General features: G+C 39.1%; 1 protein-coding gene across 2 annotated transcripts in view; it reads left to right on the top strand.

Moving 5' to 3' along the window:
• The window catches only part of zbbx (zinc finger B-box domain containing), a 98,555-nt gene that overhangs the window by 65,616 nt on the left and 13,754 nt on the right, over positions 1 to 19,185 (top strand). Inside the window, exons 20-21 of one of the 2 annotated variants that reach the window (XM_008106076.3) lie at positions 1,213 to 1,342; positions 2,359 to 2,413. In XM_008106076.3, coding sequence (XP_008104283.1) covers positions 1,213 to 1,342; positions 2,359 to 2,413 — 185 coding nt within the window. Of the gene's footprint in view, positions 1 to 1,212; positions 1,343 to 2,358; positions 6,317 to 19,185 lie in introns of those variants that run through there. The other variant, XM_062976736.1, reaches the window with a different exon arrangement.

The raw sequence follows: 19,185 nt of genomic DNA, 5'->3' as shown, positions 1-19,185 counted from the left end.
CCTTTTGTAAGGATCTGAAGACCTGGTGGTTTTGGCAGGTTTTTGAGTAATTCACTCTGTATACCTCCAACCTATGGCCTTGAAACATGTTATATAAGATTCATCCATCCCTAACCAGATTGTTAGGATACTTGACTAATGAGCCCTGTCCTTTCGATTATGGCTGGTTTGTAATTGTTATTTATTGTCTGTTTTAATTCTATAGTTGTATCTGTTTTAATATTGTCTCTCAATTGCTGACTATGTAATGTATGTTGTTGTTGTTTTTTAAAATCATTTTTATGTAATGTATGTTGTTGTTGTGATTGGAAACCACCCTGAGTCCCCTCGGGGAGATAGGGCAGTATATAAATAAAGTTTTATTATCATTATATTATATAAGTTTTTTTTTCAACTAGCGTACAAGCAATTTCCCATTAATATTTTTTCAAAAAAAACAAAAACCTTTAAATCAATTACCTCAAGGGGGAGAACAGGGATAAAGGACAATCCTGCTCCCTGACATCACTTCTGTGGTGGCATGCTGGCACAGGAGAGGCAGGGCTCATCCTGCAAGATATTCTCAAATCCATGTTGCAATCACACACTATTGATGGATTTTCCCCACAGGATAGATTTGTTGCAGGTAGGTGGCTGATTGGCAACCAGTTTTACATGACATTGTGTAATAAGAACCAAATGTGATGGCCCTCCTTCAATGCCATTTTGCCGCCTTTATGCAATCAAGTCTTAAATAAAACCTAAGCATAGACAGTACTACCTCAGGATTTTGATGGATCATAAATATAAATCGCCCAATATATGTAACCTTTCCAAGTTGCACAGCAGCTGTGCCTGTCTCTGTTAATCCATGCAGCAGATAGTGAAAATTGCAGGATCAGTCGGGGTGGCACAGTCATTTGATAAGGATATTGTGTACAGCCTTGTGCAGTGTGATGCTTCCTGGTTTTTATGCAGTACTACTGTCACTTCCAATTTAGCACTAAAGTGCTGAACTGGCAGCGTGGGCTGCTCCCATGAGAATATAATAATAGAGGCATTTATATACAACAGACTGATACTGCATTTGAGAGCTTCTACCCATATTTCAAGTATTTCAAGCTGGAATATTTTTCTCATTTTTGAAATACATAGTTGTCACACTTTGATAGATTCCTCATGTTCTGTGAGAATTTCATTGCCTGTTTCTGAACCATAAATACGAAATTTCAGATCCTTTGGAAAAACTCAATGGTTTAACCTCTGGTGACTTCAACAGACAATCAAGGATGACGTATCAAAACCTTCTTGATTTCTATAATAACCATGAAATAAATAACTACAGCAAAGGTGATGCTATAAGGTAAAGTAACCTTCCTATTCAATTTAAAATAAGATGCAAGAGATTGTAAAAATAAAAGATAGCATTCTTCCTTCCATGAAACATGGAAAGTTTTTTGTATGTGGCTGGTGTTTCCATGCAGAATATTCTCCGCAATTACTACTGCTCTCCCTGGTTGGGAGATAAATGATGGTGTTCTGTAGGTTAATTTATTTTTCCTAATTATTGGCTAATATAGTTTGTTTTCCAATTATTAGCTCATCCGAGAAATGCTTAATTATGCAAGGTTTGGCAGCATTAACCTTTTTCAGTTTTTGTTAAAAATAGATTCTGTCTTCTAATGACAAATCAGACAGTTTTTCAAAGCCTACAAAGATCACCACAAGCATGTTTTTCTGTTTCCAGTCTTTTGTCTGCTTGAAAATTAGGAGTTGCTGCCTTCCAACCTTTCATATGCTCATGACAAGATTCCACAATTATTAGGAAATTCACTAAATTATATTTATACAGCACATAATAATTCTCTGTTGGATGTCTCCAAATTAAAAGGCCTCTAACTAAATCTCATGTGTTTATGATTAGGAAGTTTCTGTGGTTGTTCCCTCTGACTGGTTTGTAATGTGAATTCAACAGCTGCTGAAAATCACTTGTGATTTAATCTTGTTCCTGTTGTAAAGCCGTTGTATGACATAAAGGTGTCATTCAGAATTTCATTGGTTTTAAATTGGAAATATCAAATATTGGAGCAGGAGAAGAATTAAGATTAAGATTTTAAGGATTTTAATCTTTTCTTCCCTATCTCAACCCTGAAAATAAATACTGCATCATCATTTTCAGTCTCCAGGAGGTCTGCAGGGCCGCCAACTAAAATGGATTTGCATCTTCTGAGATCATTTTAATGGGTAGCCATTGCATGATCTGTACCAATTCAAGCCCTTCAGAGCAATTATTTAAAAATGTAGTATGTATTTGTATTATTATCTTGCTTGCATTTGTGTTTCCTGAGATCCTGAACATTTGTAATGTTTTGTTTCTAGAATTTGTGATGAAAGCCATACGGATGATGAGGAAGACCAAAGGGACAAGCAGGAGGTGATACAATTACATTGAGAAGAGAAAGTGATTATAGAAAGAGGAATCTTAATCTGATACAATTTTACATTTCATATACAGTCATCAGGCCAAGGTGCTGGATTAACTGAGTTTGAGAGAAAATGAATCTCAAGTAATTAGATAAAGTGTATGTTGATCCTGAAACAAAGTAGCCGCAGCATCAAGTACAACAAAAAGAGTTGATTTTTCTATTTCATTATTCCAGTGAGACTTCTTGTAAACAATCAGTTAACCCTACATATGCTGGGCAACGAAAGGAAGAATGTTCATCCAGAGAAGATTAGTGGTTGTAAAGCTTTCTTGTTCGTTGGGATAGCTGCCAGGAGTCTGACCTGTAATTTGCAGCTGTGAAGTTATTGGTGTAACTCAATAGATAAGTGTGTCAATAAGTAACAAGTGAGCATCTACAGCAAAAGTTGCTGTGCCTTCTAGACTCCAAACAAAGTGCGCCTGTTGAGACGCCAATCAGCTTGAAATGTTCTTTAGAACTTATGGAGGGAATAAAGGAGAAGCAGTATCTTTATAAAACTAGTAGCGATAAAGGATATAATACTGGACTAGCTACTCACTTTAGGCATGAATATTTTTATGATAATGGACAGTCATTTCATGAAAGATGAAAAATTTCCCTAACTTTTAAGATCTAGCACAAATACATTATAGATCTTACAGTGAGGCCAGCCAGATCTCTTCAGATATCTTGTGTTACGTCATTGTCATGCATCTTATTTTAAATTACCCTTTCTTTATTTTACAAGAAAACTGAAGAGAACTAAAAACATATGAAATAATACTAATATCAGTAATAAAAAGAACTGAACAAAAACTGAACAGCAATGGGGCAAAAATAGAACAGCAAAAGCATAGGTAAATCATCAAATTATAACCAAAACTCAGCTACGACCAAATGTCATTCTGAAATAGCCGTATTTTTACCAAATGAAAAGGTAGGTTTAAAGACATTAGGTATATTTTTGAAGCACAATTTCACTAGCTTTTTACCTTTTTGATTGCATTTTTACAATTGTACAACACTCTTTTGAAAATCTATCCTTTAAAGTAAGATTGCACTGTAAAAGCCTATAAATATAAATATATAATTACATGGTAAAATAGTTTAAAGTATTGTTTAAAACAGAATAGTTTTATCTGCTCTGAATGTTACTGTATTGATATGGGTCTCCCTCTAGTAGTAATGCCAGAGATTATTGACAACTGTTGCAAAGAGAATGTGATTAGATTAAACCTGTGTTTTTGAGGAAATGTGCATACATAACTCACAGACATTTTCCCTCCTGCTATTTTGAGCCACTTGACATTTGCTGTAGAAAGTTACCTGTAACATTTCCAGCATTTTTTCTGCAAAATTACATTGCATTGAAAATCCCTTGTTTAATACTCTCATATAGCTCCACAAGCAGGAAATTTCTGCCTAACATATCCCTTAAAAACCTCTCAGGTTCAAAAGTCATTGTTGGAGAAACCATTAAACCAGTGGTTCCCAACCTGGGATCCCCAGATGTTTTTGGCCTACAATTCCCAGAAATCCCAGCCAATTTACCAGCTGTTAGGATTTCTGGGAGTTGAAGGCAAGAAACATCTGGGGCCCTCAGGTTGAGAACCACTGCATTAAACCATCGACTTGGTATATGTTGTGGTGCTTTCATATGGCTTTTCGCCCCCATTTTTGAAAAGTTCCTGGTGAGATGTGTTTTTTGATTGCAATCCATATTTCCGCCTCTCATTAATCGCAAATAGATTGCAATAGATTGAGATAGCAGTTTCTAAAAAGTTACCTTCTTTTAATTTTTTTTCAAATTAAGGGTGTGGAGAAAGGGTTAATGGGAATTTCTGGTGGGCTATGTTGTGAGAATCTTTAAAAAGAGATGAGTGAAGCCTTGTGTGTGGGGAGAGAGTGAGAGCGAGAGCGAGAGACAACCTTCAGAATTGTAAGCACAGGTAGTGAGGGAAGAGAGAACGTCTTCATTTGCTGCTGTGTATTTTCCAGAGTAGAGCATTCATATACATTGCTAGGGCTTGGGAAAATAGAATGTTTGATCCGGAGAAGCATTTCTTCTTGACCTCAATTGTAGCAATCAGTTGGGCAGGTTAGAATGCATTGTAAGAGAACACATCCTCATCCTCCATTGGTAGCTGATGAATCAATTCATTAATGGAAATCACTAACAGCCTCCCTTACTTATGAACCAACAGGTCAAGCAAATCCCAGTGCAAGTCTATTATTGTTGATGTGGTAGCCACAACTATTTTAAGTGTGAGCTGCTCATATTAGAGATAATGGACAATCACCTGATACCACTATCTTCCAGTGATTGTTGGAGGAAAAGATCAGATTTCTACCTTACAGCAGCTGTCAGCAACAGGCACTCTGGTGAACTATGAAATTGGTGAATTTTCATAGTTCTACATGTGGAAATATTTGCCTGTCAACCTTTACAGTATGACGCAAGAGTGGACAACTATGTATGGTTCTTTAGATGTTGCCAAGACAAACTCTTGTAATTCTTAAATAATAATAATAATAATAATAATAATAATAATAATAATAATAATAATAATAATAATCTTTATTTATACCCCGCCACCATCTCCCCAACGGGGACTCGGGGCGGCTTACATGGGGCCATGCCCAGAACAATACAATATAACTGTTATGGTTGAGCCTTCGGGCTCCGGTAATAGAAGAAGGGGTCATAAGACTCCTCGAGAGTCAGACTCTTTCGAGGAGCGTGAAAGAAAACGGCTCCGGGATTTGTTTACAGACCCGACAGATGAGGACTCATTTGAGGGTTTTTCTGAGGGTTTGGAGGAAGAGATGGCCAGCTCGGAGGAGGATGACATGGAATGGACTCGTGTGAGGGAGGATTTGGGTGTTGGGGAAACAGGCAATGAAAGCATGGGAGGTGATTGGCGGGTTGCAGGATCAGACCCATGGACTGGCTGGAGGGATGGAGCGGGATCCACAGCTGGGGATGCTGTGGGGCGTAGTCAAAGGTGCTTAAGCTCTGATGAGGATGATGATGTTGGGGCACCTGGAATTGGGATGGCAGCTGACAGCGATGATGAGCTTGAACTGGGATAAATTGGGGTTTGGGACCAATGTCTAATTGCGTTGGGCAAGGTAATCTGGACGGACGCTTGGGCTTTTGTTGGGGAACTTCCTGAAGACGGGTGTGATTCGTTACTGGATACGTAAGTTTACCAAGGACACTGGGCATCGACGGCGGGAGGAACTGTGCGGGGTTTTTCTCTGTGCAACTTGTGTTTAATCTCGATAGCTTGGACCTCCGTCGTCTTTTTGACGGGCAATATCTACTCGCACTGAATTGAAGCTGGACTGACTGACTTCGATTCCGGATTATCCCTTCTGCTGGCTATCGGTGAGACCTTTGGATTTCTAGACGACTACGCTTGGCTATTGACCTCTGGACCGGATTGGGACCCTGCTGACTGCCGTTACCCTGACTGCTATGCCTGGACCTGGATATCGTTGGCCGCTGAACCTTAAACTGAATTCTGACTACGACCACGCTTTTCGTTTGCTGCAGGAAGGAATAAACAAGCCTGGTTTATTCTCCTGCTGTTTCTGAGTAGCAGAGAGGAATCTGCTACCAGTCTGTTGTTTACATTCTGACTCCTGTTGATCCTCTTTTGTTTGCATTGTTTGCCAGGCTGAAGTAAGCACTTTTGATTTAATCCGGATTATACTTCTGTTTAACCCGGTTTATCCCTTTGAATTGTTTAAGCTCAAACTGAGTTGTTTTTTGTTACTTATCACACTGAAGTCAAGTGTTTGCCCTGTTCTTTGTCTCCTACGGGCGTTTTTAGTTCTGTAACCTCAATAAACTGAGTTTTGTTTTACTCGCTGGCGTTCTGTCTTTGATAATAACAGAATATAAACCTTAGCTGTGCTAGCTAGATCTTTTGTAACTTCTAGGCCATCTGGGAGGTCACAGTTATCTGCTTCAAAAACTCTTTCTCACTTTCAACCAATGTCTCATGGCCAGAGTTATCCCCATTCCTTCTTTCACAGTTCAGTACCAGGATCTCTTTATATGGAGTATATTTTGCTCTGCACCACTAAAATCACAAGACAACACAACATTGCGGGTTAACTATTGGCAACTTTACTATATGTTAACAATCAATCTCTATGTGATCTACCAGTTGGATTTAAGTGCATGAACATAAACTTGAATTTGAACTTACACTCAAATTTGTTATGTAATAAAATGAAGCAGTGGCCCTCCAAGACCAGCTCACTCCCTAACAATGGCGAGACACCACAGTCCCCACCTGATGGGTCCCCACATGTTGCTCCGAGGGGGACCCATCAGGTAAGTGGGTAGAGACATCAACATCAATCTCCATTCTCCTGTGGTGCACACCGATGTGTACCTATCAATCTTACATACATGTGAAACCTATTTAGGACCCTCCCTTGCCCAATTTTCCATGGATTAAACACTGTAAAGCAGGTGAAAATCCCCCCTCCCCAGAACATAGGGGGAAATTCCTACCTGGCCCCTTAGGCGACCCTTGTAAAGTACACTGTAGAGGAGGCAGGTGGGTAGCTCAGCGTCTTTCACTGACCCCGTCCACAACAAGTCCCAGCCAGGACTCTTTTGCCTCTCCCTTCACTGGAAGGAAGTAAAGCATTTCCCCACCCCCATGCTGAGGGCAGGAAAGGAATTGCTCCTACCAGTGAAATCACTAGACAACACAACATTGTGGGTTAACTATGGGCAACTTTATTATATGTTACCAATAAATTTCTGTGTGATCTACCAATTTAATTTAAGGGCATGAACATAAACTTGAACCTGCTGATGAATTTGAAATTGAACTTACACTCAAATTTGTTATGTAATAAAACGAGGTGGTGGACCTCCAAGACCAACTCACTCCCAAACAATGGAGAGACACCACAGTCCCCGAATGCAACCCACATGTTTCCCTGAAGGGGATCCATCAGGTAAATGGGTGGAGAATTTTAGCTTCAACTTATGAGGGTTCATATGTCTGCTTAGTCGCTATCAAAAGAATGCCCTGGGCAGGGAGCACTCTTGCTGACCCCACCCACAAAAAGTCCTGACCGGGACTCTTTTGCCTCTCCCTTCACTGGAAGGGAGCAAAGCGCTTCCCCACCCACATGCTGAGGGTGGGAAAAGAATTACAAAGGGAATTGCAAAGGGACATTTGCCTAAAGCACTATAGTCAAAATCTTCTAAATGAGTGGCACTTTAATCACATTTTGCTGTTTGACAAATATGGATTCAATGGCTAAAGTTAATGCCACAAAAGTTCATTGATCTATGCAGTTTTATGTAAGAATGGTAGAATGATCAATCACTTGAACATCCTGTGAATATTAATTCTCATTTTTTTTACTTTCTGTACTGTCTGAGATTGTTACCAACATTAACTCTCTCTTCTTGTCAATGTTTGTTTTCCTGTTAATATTGTTGGGCTTCATTTACATGTATCATTAAAGAAATTAATCACTGCTGTCACGCAAGAGTTGACATATAGTTCCTGCTGATGATTGCTGCCTTTGAATCTCTTGCTATAAAAAAGCTACTTTTAAAATCAAGATTAAAATATTTTCTGCTTGTTAGTGAGAACAAAGGACATTTCTAAACAATGTATGAAATGGGTTTGAGTAGTAGTGGTTCCCTTTTCTTATAGTCATTAACCTTTCTCAGATTACTTCCCCCGACTCAGTTGTATTCTTTCACTTTCATTATTCTTGATTATACAAAGTTCTTTAAACATTATGAATGCTTTGTGAATAGAAATTGATAATCCATGAATAAAAAAGTAACCAAAAGCCTTGCCAATATTGCACTTTTCCAGAAAGAATAGCTACCACCACTTTCACTGAAGACACACAAGTTTTCAAGGGGACCATTACTGTTTTGTTTTTATTTTTTTACATCACAGTCCTATATTCATAAGCAGGTTTTACTGATTTTAGTCTCATCTTATGTACACTCATAGAATCAGTGGAATCAATAATTCAATGAATCTATTCTATGTGAGACTAACAATTCAATTTAATCCATTCAATCATCTTAAAAGTAAGTGTATAGCAGGAAGGGGAAATATTGTCCTCCAGATGTTTGATGTGTTCCTAACATTCTTCACAGTTTATTAGCCTGGTAAGAATTGATAGATCAAATAAATTATTCCTTAATTAATTCATTTTTTTGTGCCTGGTGTTATTCCATTGTTGGTCAACAAATGTCTCTGTATAATAGTGTATATATGCTGAAAGTGAGAGATGGAAGTTGTCTATAGTTGGCCTAATCAGTTCTCGATAGCAGGGGTTCTCAAACCTTTTCAGACAAAGAGCCCTTTTTGAAGCAAACGTTTCTTGTGGAGATCTAAGAAATGTTTCTTATATGTTATGTATATATATCGGGCTTGGGCAAACTTTTGGACACACTTTGCATTTTAAAATTGGTCAGAAGGGCATGGCCACTGGCAGAAAGATGGAGAGGAAGTGCCAGGAAGCAGCATGGCACCACGGAGCCTTTGACTATCACTTATGGAGACTCAAGGGCTGCACAGAGCACAGTTTGAGAACCCCTGCTCTATAGAGATGCAGTTTCTTCTGTTGGACTGCACTAACTTGCATGTAAAAGCATTAGGAATATAAGTGCATCTAAGCATATGGTGCACATTTTTTCATCACTCCTCCCTGCATAATCCTGAATCAGTTCTACTGAATTGCCAAAGCCCAGCATGGTATAATGTATAGTGACTGTACTTGTTTGGACAGATCTGTAAAATTCATCTGGAATAGCAAATTCCAAAAGTTAACAATAATAAAACTTGCTGCAAATCACTTTTCTCAGGGCTGCTTAATGTCTGTTAAGTTGCCAAGAGCAGAGATGAGGTAGCTCTTGATCATGTTGGGAAAACTCCCATTGTGTTTAGTGTCGGAAAACAGACAGACATTTGTTGGTTTGCTACTTTGGAATTATGAAACTCACTTTGCATCATTTCCAATGGAACATGGCAGGAAACCATTATCTGTGTGTGGAGATTAAGTGTGCTAATTAACAAAGTGCCTTATTTTGCCTTCTAGGTATGCAATTGTTTTGTTCACTGACGCATGTGGTAAAGGGTTATACAAGATTGCTGTATAATTAGCTGTGTATTTACCTTTTTGAAAGAAGTTCGGGAGAAAGGAAATGCACATTTATTGTCACATTTATTTTTTATTAATATGTTCATTTATTTGCTTGTTACTGTCAGTCCTCCATATCTATTCTGCATCCATGAACTCAACCACCCACAGTATGAAAATATTTGGAAAACATCCTATAAGCAAACCTTGATTTTGTCACAGGCTAAGTGCTTCTTAGCCTCCTTCCATTTCACGGATCCTCAAGTTCTCTCTAGCACTTTGAATTATTTTCCATTTTATGTAAAGTATGGTATTTACTATGCTATTCTATATACAGTGGACCCTTGGTTTTTTTTTGGTTTTTTTTTTTTGCTGGAGTTTGGTTCCAGGGCACCTTGTGAATACCCAAATCCATGGATGTTCAAGGCCTATTGCATACAATGGCTTAGTAAAATGTCCTTTATAAAAAATTGTAATGATTAAGGTTGAATTTTTGATTTTTAAAAATATGTTCAAGCCATGAATAAATCTGTAAAGGTTTGTGACTCTTCACAATCTATTTTAAGCTAAGAAGAGTTTCTGCCACAAGCAAGTGAGTGGAAGTCACTTGCAGTTTTGAACCAACTCCTAATGGAAATTGAACCACCGTTCCTTCCCATGATCGGGGCCAGGACAGTTGGATCTTTTAGAAACAGCACATTTTAAAGTGCTGTACACATTGGCAATGATGAGCTTCACTAGTGACTGGTGTGTGTAGGTATTTAGCTGAGTGTTCTCTGGCAATAACTTCTGTTGTGATGGGAGACAGTGCTCAGTGGTGGGCAAAAGGTTGCCGTTCAATGTATTTTATTTATGACTAGCTGTGCCCGGCCACGCGTTGCTGTGGCATTGTCTGGTGGTGCTGGTGAGAAATTGTTGAGGTAGTGGTGGTACTGAATGTCTGTTGTATGGTTGTCTGTATGTTTAGTATGCATTTGGTTGTTTGTATACTGTGAAAGTGGTGAGGATCCTGTGTAGTATTGTATAGTATTTATACGTTGTCCATGTGTTGTGAATGCTTGGATTGTGTCCTGCTGCATAGTAGAAAGGGTTGGGCTGGATGGCCCTTAGGGGTCTCTCCAAACTCTTGGATTCTATGCTTCTATCATCATCATCATCATCATCATCATCATGTAGAGGCTGGATGGCCATCTGTCAGGAGTGATTGGATTGTGTCCTCCTGCATGGTAGAAGGAAGTTGATGTGGATGATCCTTAGAGGTCACTCAAAATCTTAGGATTGTATGATGTTGTTTTTGTTATTATTATTAGTAGTAGTATTAGTATTGAGAGGCTGGGTGGCCATCTGTTGGGAGTGCTTGGATTGTGTCCTGCATGGCAGAATTGGGTTGGACTGGATAGCCTTTAGGGGTGTCTCCTAACTGTCTGATGGTATGATTTGATGTGTATTATTATTGTGCAGATATTGGATGGCCATCAGTCAGGAGTGGTTGGATTGTGTCCTTCTGCATGATATAAGGAAATTGAACTGGATGATCCTTAGTGGTATGTGCTAACCTTAGGATTGTATGATCTTCTTCTTCTTCTTCTTCTTCTTCTTCTTCTTCTTCTTATTATTATTATTATTATTATTATTATTATTATTATTATTATTATTGAGAGGCTGGCAGGCCATGTGAAAGGAGGTGGAAAGAGGAGTTTTTGGAGGAGCCTTTTTTTCCCTTTAAGGCTTGAGTTGGCTGTTTGCTGGGTTTCCTCCGTGAGGAAATGTGCCTGGGGGAAGAGGGCAGCGGTGGTCAGAGAAGGGCGATCTGGCTGGCTGAGCCCTTCCCTCCTTTCCCTCCCAGATCGTCTTTCCCTGGGTCCCCCATACCTTGTTGTGTTCTGAAGCGATTTTATTTTCCTTTGAGGTTTGGGGGGGGGAGGTGGAAAGAGGAGTTTCTGGAGGAGCCTTTTTTTTTCTTTGAGGCTTGAGTTGGCTGGGTTTCCTCCATAAGGAAGTGTACCTGGGGGGAGAGGGCAGTGGTGGTCAGAGAAGGGCGATCTGGCTGGCTGAGCCCTTCCCTCCCTGATCCTCTTTCTCTGGGAGTCCATACCTGTTCTGAAGAGATTTTTTTTCCTTTGAGGTTTGGGGGGGGGGGAGAGGAAGGAGGTGGAAAGATGAGTTTCTGGAGGAGCCTTTTTTTTTTTTGAGGCTTGAGTCGGCTGGCTTTCCTCCGTGAGGAAATGTGCCTGTGGGGAGAGGGCAGCGGTGGTCAGAGATGTCAGTGTTCGTAGTCAAAGGGGTTTGGGTGAGTGAATTGGGCGGACTGGCGGGAAGCAGGAATTGGCCGTTTTTGCACATGCGCAGATGGCGCAGCGTCCGTAGTCAAAGGGAAGCGCGAGGAGGGCTTCTTTGAGCAAGCGGAGATGGTGGGTTGTGGGTTGTGTGATTTTCTGTCCCTGTGAAGGTGCATGATGTGATTTGTCATTGTTTCAACCTTAAGGCGTGGATGTTGCATTGTGTGGTTAAATTTCTATGTTGGGGGGTGTTTAATTTTGTTGTTTTGCTCGGCGCTCGAATTCCATTACTCTTATATATATAGAGATTTCCTGATCAAGTTTCATATGGTCATGCATATCTTAAGAGTTATTAGCTGCAGTTTCCTGGAGACTACTGGCTACACTTCCACCACTATCACTCTAGTCTCTGAAAACAATATTACCTAATGTCATCATCTTGCTTCTTAAAATAGCAAAAGTACCTGCCAGTCACTAGGAATATTGGTTGTGATAAATTTAGGACCTGTAGCCTCTTTGCTACAGTGCCCCTTCCAAATTCTCAAAATGGGGCAGCACAATGGTGGTGGGTGGAGGAGATTTGATTCTGTGACAGTGAATGTTAAAAGAGCATACTGGGATAGGCCAGTGCTTACAATGAGCAATGCATTGTCCCGTGCCATCTGTGTCCCAAATTGAGACCTGTATCCAACTTTCCACTGGGGATCACAGTGAAATTTTCATCTCCTTCAGCTCTGTGTTGTAATTATGGTGGTGGGTTTCCATCAAGTTGACTTCTGACTTATGGCATTGCTATGAATGAGAGACCTGCTGAATCCCTGAGTACCAACTGCCCTGCTCAGGTCTTGCAAACTAAATATGCCTTCTTTGAATCATTCCATTTATAGTGTGAGCTACTGCCTTCCACTTTACCAAGCATTATCATATTTTTCATTGAGTCACTCTATCTCCTGATGTCTCCAAAATATACCAGGCTTGATTTGCCCTAAAACCCATTTCACTGACTTTTTCAGTTCATGGTACCTGTAGAACTCTTAAAGCCCAGTGTGCTTTCTGAAATTTGGTTCCACCACATTTTGTTAACCCTAACGCTCCAGATCTGATTTTAGGAATTCATAGTGGGCTATGGTTGTAAGGAAGATCACTCCCTTTTGGTTTTGCAAGATCATGCCATCCTAAAAATAGAAAATTGCCTTGTAGATCAGTGTGGAATCTATTTCTTGCAATACTTGTGAGTGTCCCACCTATCCATCTTCTGCTGTTGAGTGGACTGGAGGTGCAGAATAATCTGGAATTCATTTCTTCTTCAGGTGCCAGAATAACACTCAACTTTCTAGCCTCCACATCATCTAGAACCTTGAAAGTTGCATTTGTAATAAACTGGTCTTTTTGTTCATACTATTTTAGTTTCAAAGATAATTTATTCCTCCTCTTTTCTTATAATATTCCAAGATATGGTGGTGTATGCAATTAAAAAAAATACAAGGTCATTGTCCAAGAAAAGTTTACAATGAATGTGTATGAGAGGGGGAGGGAAATAGAAAGCTATTCATTTCATCAAAGCCTAATATACAACTGTCATGATTGCATATTATTTTCTGTATAACTTTGCAATGTGCGGTACCTTTGACAATTTAACAGACATTTATAAGTGCAGATACTTCAAAAGCCAACCTTCTTTAGTATATGCAATTCCATTCTGCAGTGCAAATTAAAATTCTCTTAACTGTCTTAAGATAAGCATCAGCAACTTACATTTCATATGCTGGAAGAGATGGAGTCTGCTTTGCAAGTCAAAATATCTTTCCCACAGCATATTTTGCATGCTAAATTTTGCTCCTGCTGAATGTGTTCTCAGCATTATAATTTGTGGATGGCTTATGGTGATTCTGCTCCATATACCTTTTAAACAGACAGTGCTTTATTATATCAATATTGCTCCATTAGCCACTCTCCCCTGCCTAGAACCATGGTAGACGTGGACACACCTCTTTAGATAAATCCAGCCAATTTCCTGGAAGAATTATTGATTGTCTACTGTCATAAATACATCTACTGACCTTATCTATGATGTCCATCTGAAATCATTCTGCATATAAATCTTTTTGTGAGTAGGATCACTTCTTAGGCTTTAAATTTGTAATGATGATGGAAACCCTGGTATTTTCATTGAGCTGAGAGTGCAAAATGAGTATAGCTCTCAGCAGTGTTCAAACTGGAGTATGAGTGACTGGTTCCATATGCAAGTCCACATGCCTGAACCAGTGTCCCCAAATTTTAAACATTCATACTCCCTTCTTTAAAAAAAGTAAAGAAATAAGTAACTAAGCATTAACTTGATTTTGGCTGGCCATCCCCCTGTCAACAGTATCATATCCAGTTCTGTCACCAAAAGTCCTTCAACCTTTACTAGAACAGGATTTTAGAGGGATGTGTATTGGTTTCCCTGGTTTTCAACAAACAAAAACATACTACTTGATAGAACTATTAAAGTACTACTTATACCATTAATATTATTACCATGCCAGTGTCCCTTTATATTATACAATTATAGAACCATTATTCCATTTTAACTGCCAGTAACAACATCCAGTGAACCAGTGTGGGTAGTGGTTTGAGCATTGGATTATCTGCCAATTCCATATGACAGAACCATAGCACTTATAAAGTGAAGTAATAGCACTGTATTTCTGTAGTGTGAATAAATAGGCCCTTGTTGACATTAGCCTGTTCATTTTGTCTTAGCCTAATCTAACTCATAGACTTTTTGTGATGATGAAAAAAAGGGGTCATCTGTTTCTCCTTGAGCAATTCGGTATTGCTCAGTGATATGATATAATATAACATAACATAACATAAGCTGAGTACCTTGTATCAACAATGCATGGGACCAGAAGTGTTTTGGACTTTTGATGTTTCCAGATTTTGCAATACCTCTATTAGCATGTATGCACATAATGAAATATCTTGAAGATGGGACCACAGTGTTTTATATATACCTTATACAGATAGCCTGAAGGCAATTTTATACATAATATTTTAAATAACTTTGTGCATGAAACAAAGTTTGGGTATATTGAACATAACAAAGGAAAGGCATCACTATCCTATGTGGGATGCTCAGTCTCTGTGTATGCACACACACACATGCTTTAGCCTTAAGACCATTAATATTTCCCCTATCGTGTGCTTTCTCACTACCAAGTCATGTCTCCTGCTCCCTTTGGTTTAATTGCGTTTGGATTGTCTTTTAAAGAATGTTTAAATGTGCTTAGTTCCAGAGCTGTCTTGGGAATGAAAACCATAAATGATCCTCACAAACAAACAAAACATATCTTTAGGATTTTCTAGGTCCTCCAATGTAATTCAGTGTTCAGCTTGTAGCAGCAGTTGACTACAGAGTCAATTGAGAAGACTGAGAAATTCCTAGAGAGGAATTCTCTCAATTAAAACGAAAGATTTCTCGTATTGTCGAAGGCTTTCATGGCCGGGATCACAGGGTTGTTGTATGTCTTTCAGGCTGTGTGGCCATGTTCCAGAAGTATTCTCTCCTGATGTTTCGCCCACATCTATGGCAGGCATCCTCAGAGGTTGTGAGGTATGGATTTCTCACTTTCATGGGGATCCTGTGCCCCTAACGCCCCTGAATATGGAGGGTTGACAGTAGTGAGATTCTCTTTGGCCAAATTCTGATCTTGTAAATGATAGAATATCCCCCTTTTTCAGAGAAAAATGAAAAGATAAAATGTTTCCAAGATCGCAGGAGATGACTATAGCGTATTATTTTCAATAGCTTACATATATTATTTTCAAAAATTCCTCTATCATTTTTCCTTAACAATTTGGCAGTTAGTGTTCAGCTTTAAATGTTTAAACAGTTAAAGTGCTTTTTCCAAATGTTTGCAAAGTGCTGTGGGTTAGAATAAGGGATGGGAAGGAGGAGAAGTACATTTCTCTTACAAGTAACATTGGCACTTACACAGTCAACATTCTGCAGAGTATTCATGAAAGCAATGGAGTTAGCAGTGACATACACTAGTTTAAAACTTGGGAAAGTACTATGGAATTGACAGGCATCCCAATGGTCATCAAGACAGTGCCTACAAAATAGTAATCTATAGCTAAAGCATCCATGACATCCAAGGAAGGAAAGCCCATCATCTTCCAAGGTAGTCTAGGCCAGTGTTCCTCAAACTGTGTTCCTCCAGGTATTTTGGACTTTAGAAATCGCAGCCATCTTACCAGCTGTTAGGAATTATGGGAGCTGAATTGTGAATTGTGGAGGAGCACAGTTTGAGAAACACTGGTCTAATACACTATTGCAAAAGATTTTACCATCATTCCAAATGTTTAGTCAATACCACTTTTTTTTCCTTTCAGGGGGAGGCAAAAGAGAACACTTCTATCTGATAACTTTAGAAAGTCCATTAATATATTCCTTTTACCAGTAAATCAAAGGCTATTCTGTGAAACATTACATCTGAATTGAAGCGAAATCTATTAACTTGGAATAAAATAAATATATATTCTTCATGAAAATGATTCATGGTCAGGTTCCAGTAATATTGGTATGTTTTCTAGTAGTTATTTCCCCATTTTATAATGACACTTATGTCTCTTCTACAGCCATTCTAGATAATTAATTTACTAATATGGTTGCTGTTGAGACAGGAAATATTTCTTAGATCCTTCAAAATCCTTGACACATGGTAGAGAAAATGATGTTTGAACCACTCAAAAAAGATCAAGTATATAATGCTCATTATAAAATCTCTCATCTGGCATGTAGTTAAGAAACCTGGAACTTGGCAGTCAGAAGTGGGGAAAAATTGGATGCTTTTGATCAAAGATGCTTATGGAGGATTATTATACACGAACATATAAAGTAGGTGGTGAGAATATGAAATAAGAAAGAACAAAATTGTCACTGCCATTAAGAGGGATAACTCTGAAGGTTTACTGCCTTTTGTTGCTATGCTGGATTTGGGCTGGACTAGCTGATTTGTTGACAAAGATTGTGCAACTCACTCATCACCCATTCCAGAGACAGATCTTCAATCCATCTCAAGTTATATCTCACAAAGTTAACGGCAAGCTCAGTCCAATGTAGTTGTTGTTCAGTGGTATATGCTTTGCCTGACTTTTTTTGCTCCCACAATTGAAACCCTGGCATCTCCAGTTAAGAAGGATCAGATAGCAGATACCAGGAAAGACTTCTGCCAGAGAATAGAGAAAATTGGCATGCTGTAAGGCTATTTCTTCTGCTAGCCCATTTTGTATGTCATCGACTGGAATCCAACAAAGTATGAGAGGTGGATTCAAATTGCAGGAAAAGATGCAACCTGAATATTTGGAAAAGCTTTATCATTGTGAGAGCTTTTCCACAGTAGAATATGCTGCCTCAGAGTGTGGTGGACTGAAGTCTCCTTTTTGGTGGTTTTCAAACAGAGATTGATGGCTATTTCTCAGCTGTCGTTTGACATGGGCTGGATGGTTCTTGTGGTCTCTCCCAATTCCATTATTTTACTATGATTCCTCCCAACTTTGATAAATATACTTTTTACCTTCCATGCTTGGCAAAAGTGAAATGGGGGTGGGAGAGGTGTTGAAGACTTCAAGTACTTGGGAGGCAAAAACATGCATTGTATTGCTGGGGCATATTTGTGTAAACCTTGCTTAATCCTGAGAAGTTTAGATTCAGATCGCTCATCTGCAGTTGAAGTACTAGATTATTTCACTTAGGATCATAGTCTTGAAAGAGACCACAAGCACCATCCAATTCAATCCCTTACCATGCAGGTACACACAGTCAAAATACTTCTGACAGATGGCCATCTAATCTCTGCTTAAAAACCTCCAGAGAAGGAGATTCCACCATCTGCAAGGCAGCATATTTAAATGCTGAACAACTCTTGGATGTGGGTGGCCTGGTAACATCATTTTTCAATTGGTACTTCTTTATAAACATAGTGATGGTATCTTTCCATAAAACAAGTGGGATAGTATAAAAACACATCCATTTTAAAGTGAAAATGTAGTGTACATTCAATCAATTTAGGAGGAGGAGAGAAGGGGCAGTAGGCCTAAGCAAAAGCCTCTTTGAGTCTTTTTTTTAGAGAGAAAAAGTGGGCTATAAATAAACCAATAACAATAACAATTTAAAAAGCAAACTATATCAATCTCTCCTAGCTTGTGTGTTCTTCCTCATTAAAACATTCCCCATCTTGACCACTTTCTAAGGCTGCTTCGCCAACTGTGTCTCAATGAAATGCTGGAAGACATGGTATCCACCATGCAGTAGTTCTTTGATGCGTTTAACATCCATGAATTTGTCTAATCCCTTTTGGGTAGGCACAACAATATCATATAACATTGCACTGCAGTGCCCGAACCCAGATTCTAATACTGTTAGGGAGGGGGAAAAGTTGCCTTTTTTCTCCAAACCATGCACAATTTTACTTGCCTTCATTATGCTTCTTACCTTTTCCCTGAGCTAACAGCACCAGGTGTTGTAACCTTTTCTCAAAAGGGAATTGCTTCCGTCTCTTGCTTGTTTTGCTTATGCTTTTTTTTTGCTACATCAATGCAATCCCAAAATAACTTTCCTACTCAAGTGAAACTGTCCAAAAGCTGGCTTATGGGAGTTGAGAGATGCAAATCACCAAGTTCATACAATTTGATGTTATTTGATATGATTTTCAAATATTCCAGCCCCAACTGCAATATTCATGGAGGGCCAAAAAAGTTATACTTGGTCTTGCATCTGGCTGTTGGACCAACCCTGTTCAACATGCAGTGCATGACGTTATATGCTTTCAAGTTGACACTGACTTGTGGTAATCCTATCATGTGGATGTCTTGGTAAGAATTCCTTCAAAGAAGTTTTGTATTGCCCTTGCTCAAGGACAATCACAGGGGTTCCATGACTGAACAGGGATTTGAATCCTGGTCTCTCAGAATCCTAGTTCAACATTCACACATTCAATATTAACACTACACTTGCTCAAAATCTTTACTTGTTTTTGCCTGGTTTTGTACTGGAGACTTTCAATACATTGAATAGTATAAGAAAAGACCGGAATACTGTGAGATATTGGAGAACCATTGCCACTGGAGAGTTATTTTATCGTTTGAGAAGTGTATCTTTCGTGTGTAACTTAGCCATCTCTCTGTGTCTGTGTGTTTGTGTTCAGTTTGTCCTCTTTGCTGTTCTTTCTAATGTAACACTCTCTTGCTTGTCAGATAATGTGGAAGGGAATACAAATTGTCTTCCAGTGTAACTCCTAGGAAGCTGAGCACAGACTGTGATGCCCTGT

Source organism: Anolis carolinensis, chromosome 3 (genome assembly GCF_035594765.1).
Source record: "Anolis carolinensis isolate JA03-04 chromosome 3, rAnoCar3.1.pri, whole genome shotgun sequence".
In the NCBI taxonomy this organism is placed as follows: domain Eukaryota; kingdom Metazoa; phylum Chordata; class Lepidosauria; order Squamata; family Dactyloidae; genus Anolis; species Anolis carolinensis.
The sequence above is the reverse complement of the archived record's forward strand: the minus strand, read 5'-3'. Positions and strand labels throughout refer to the sequence as shown.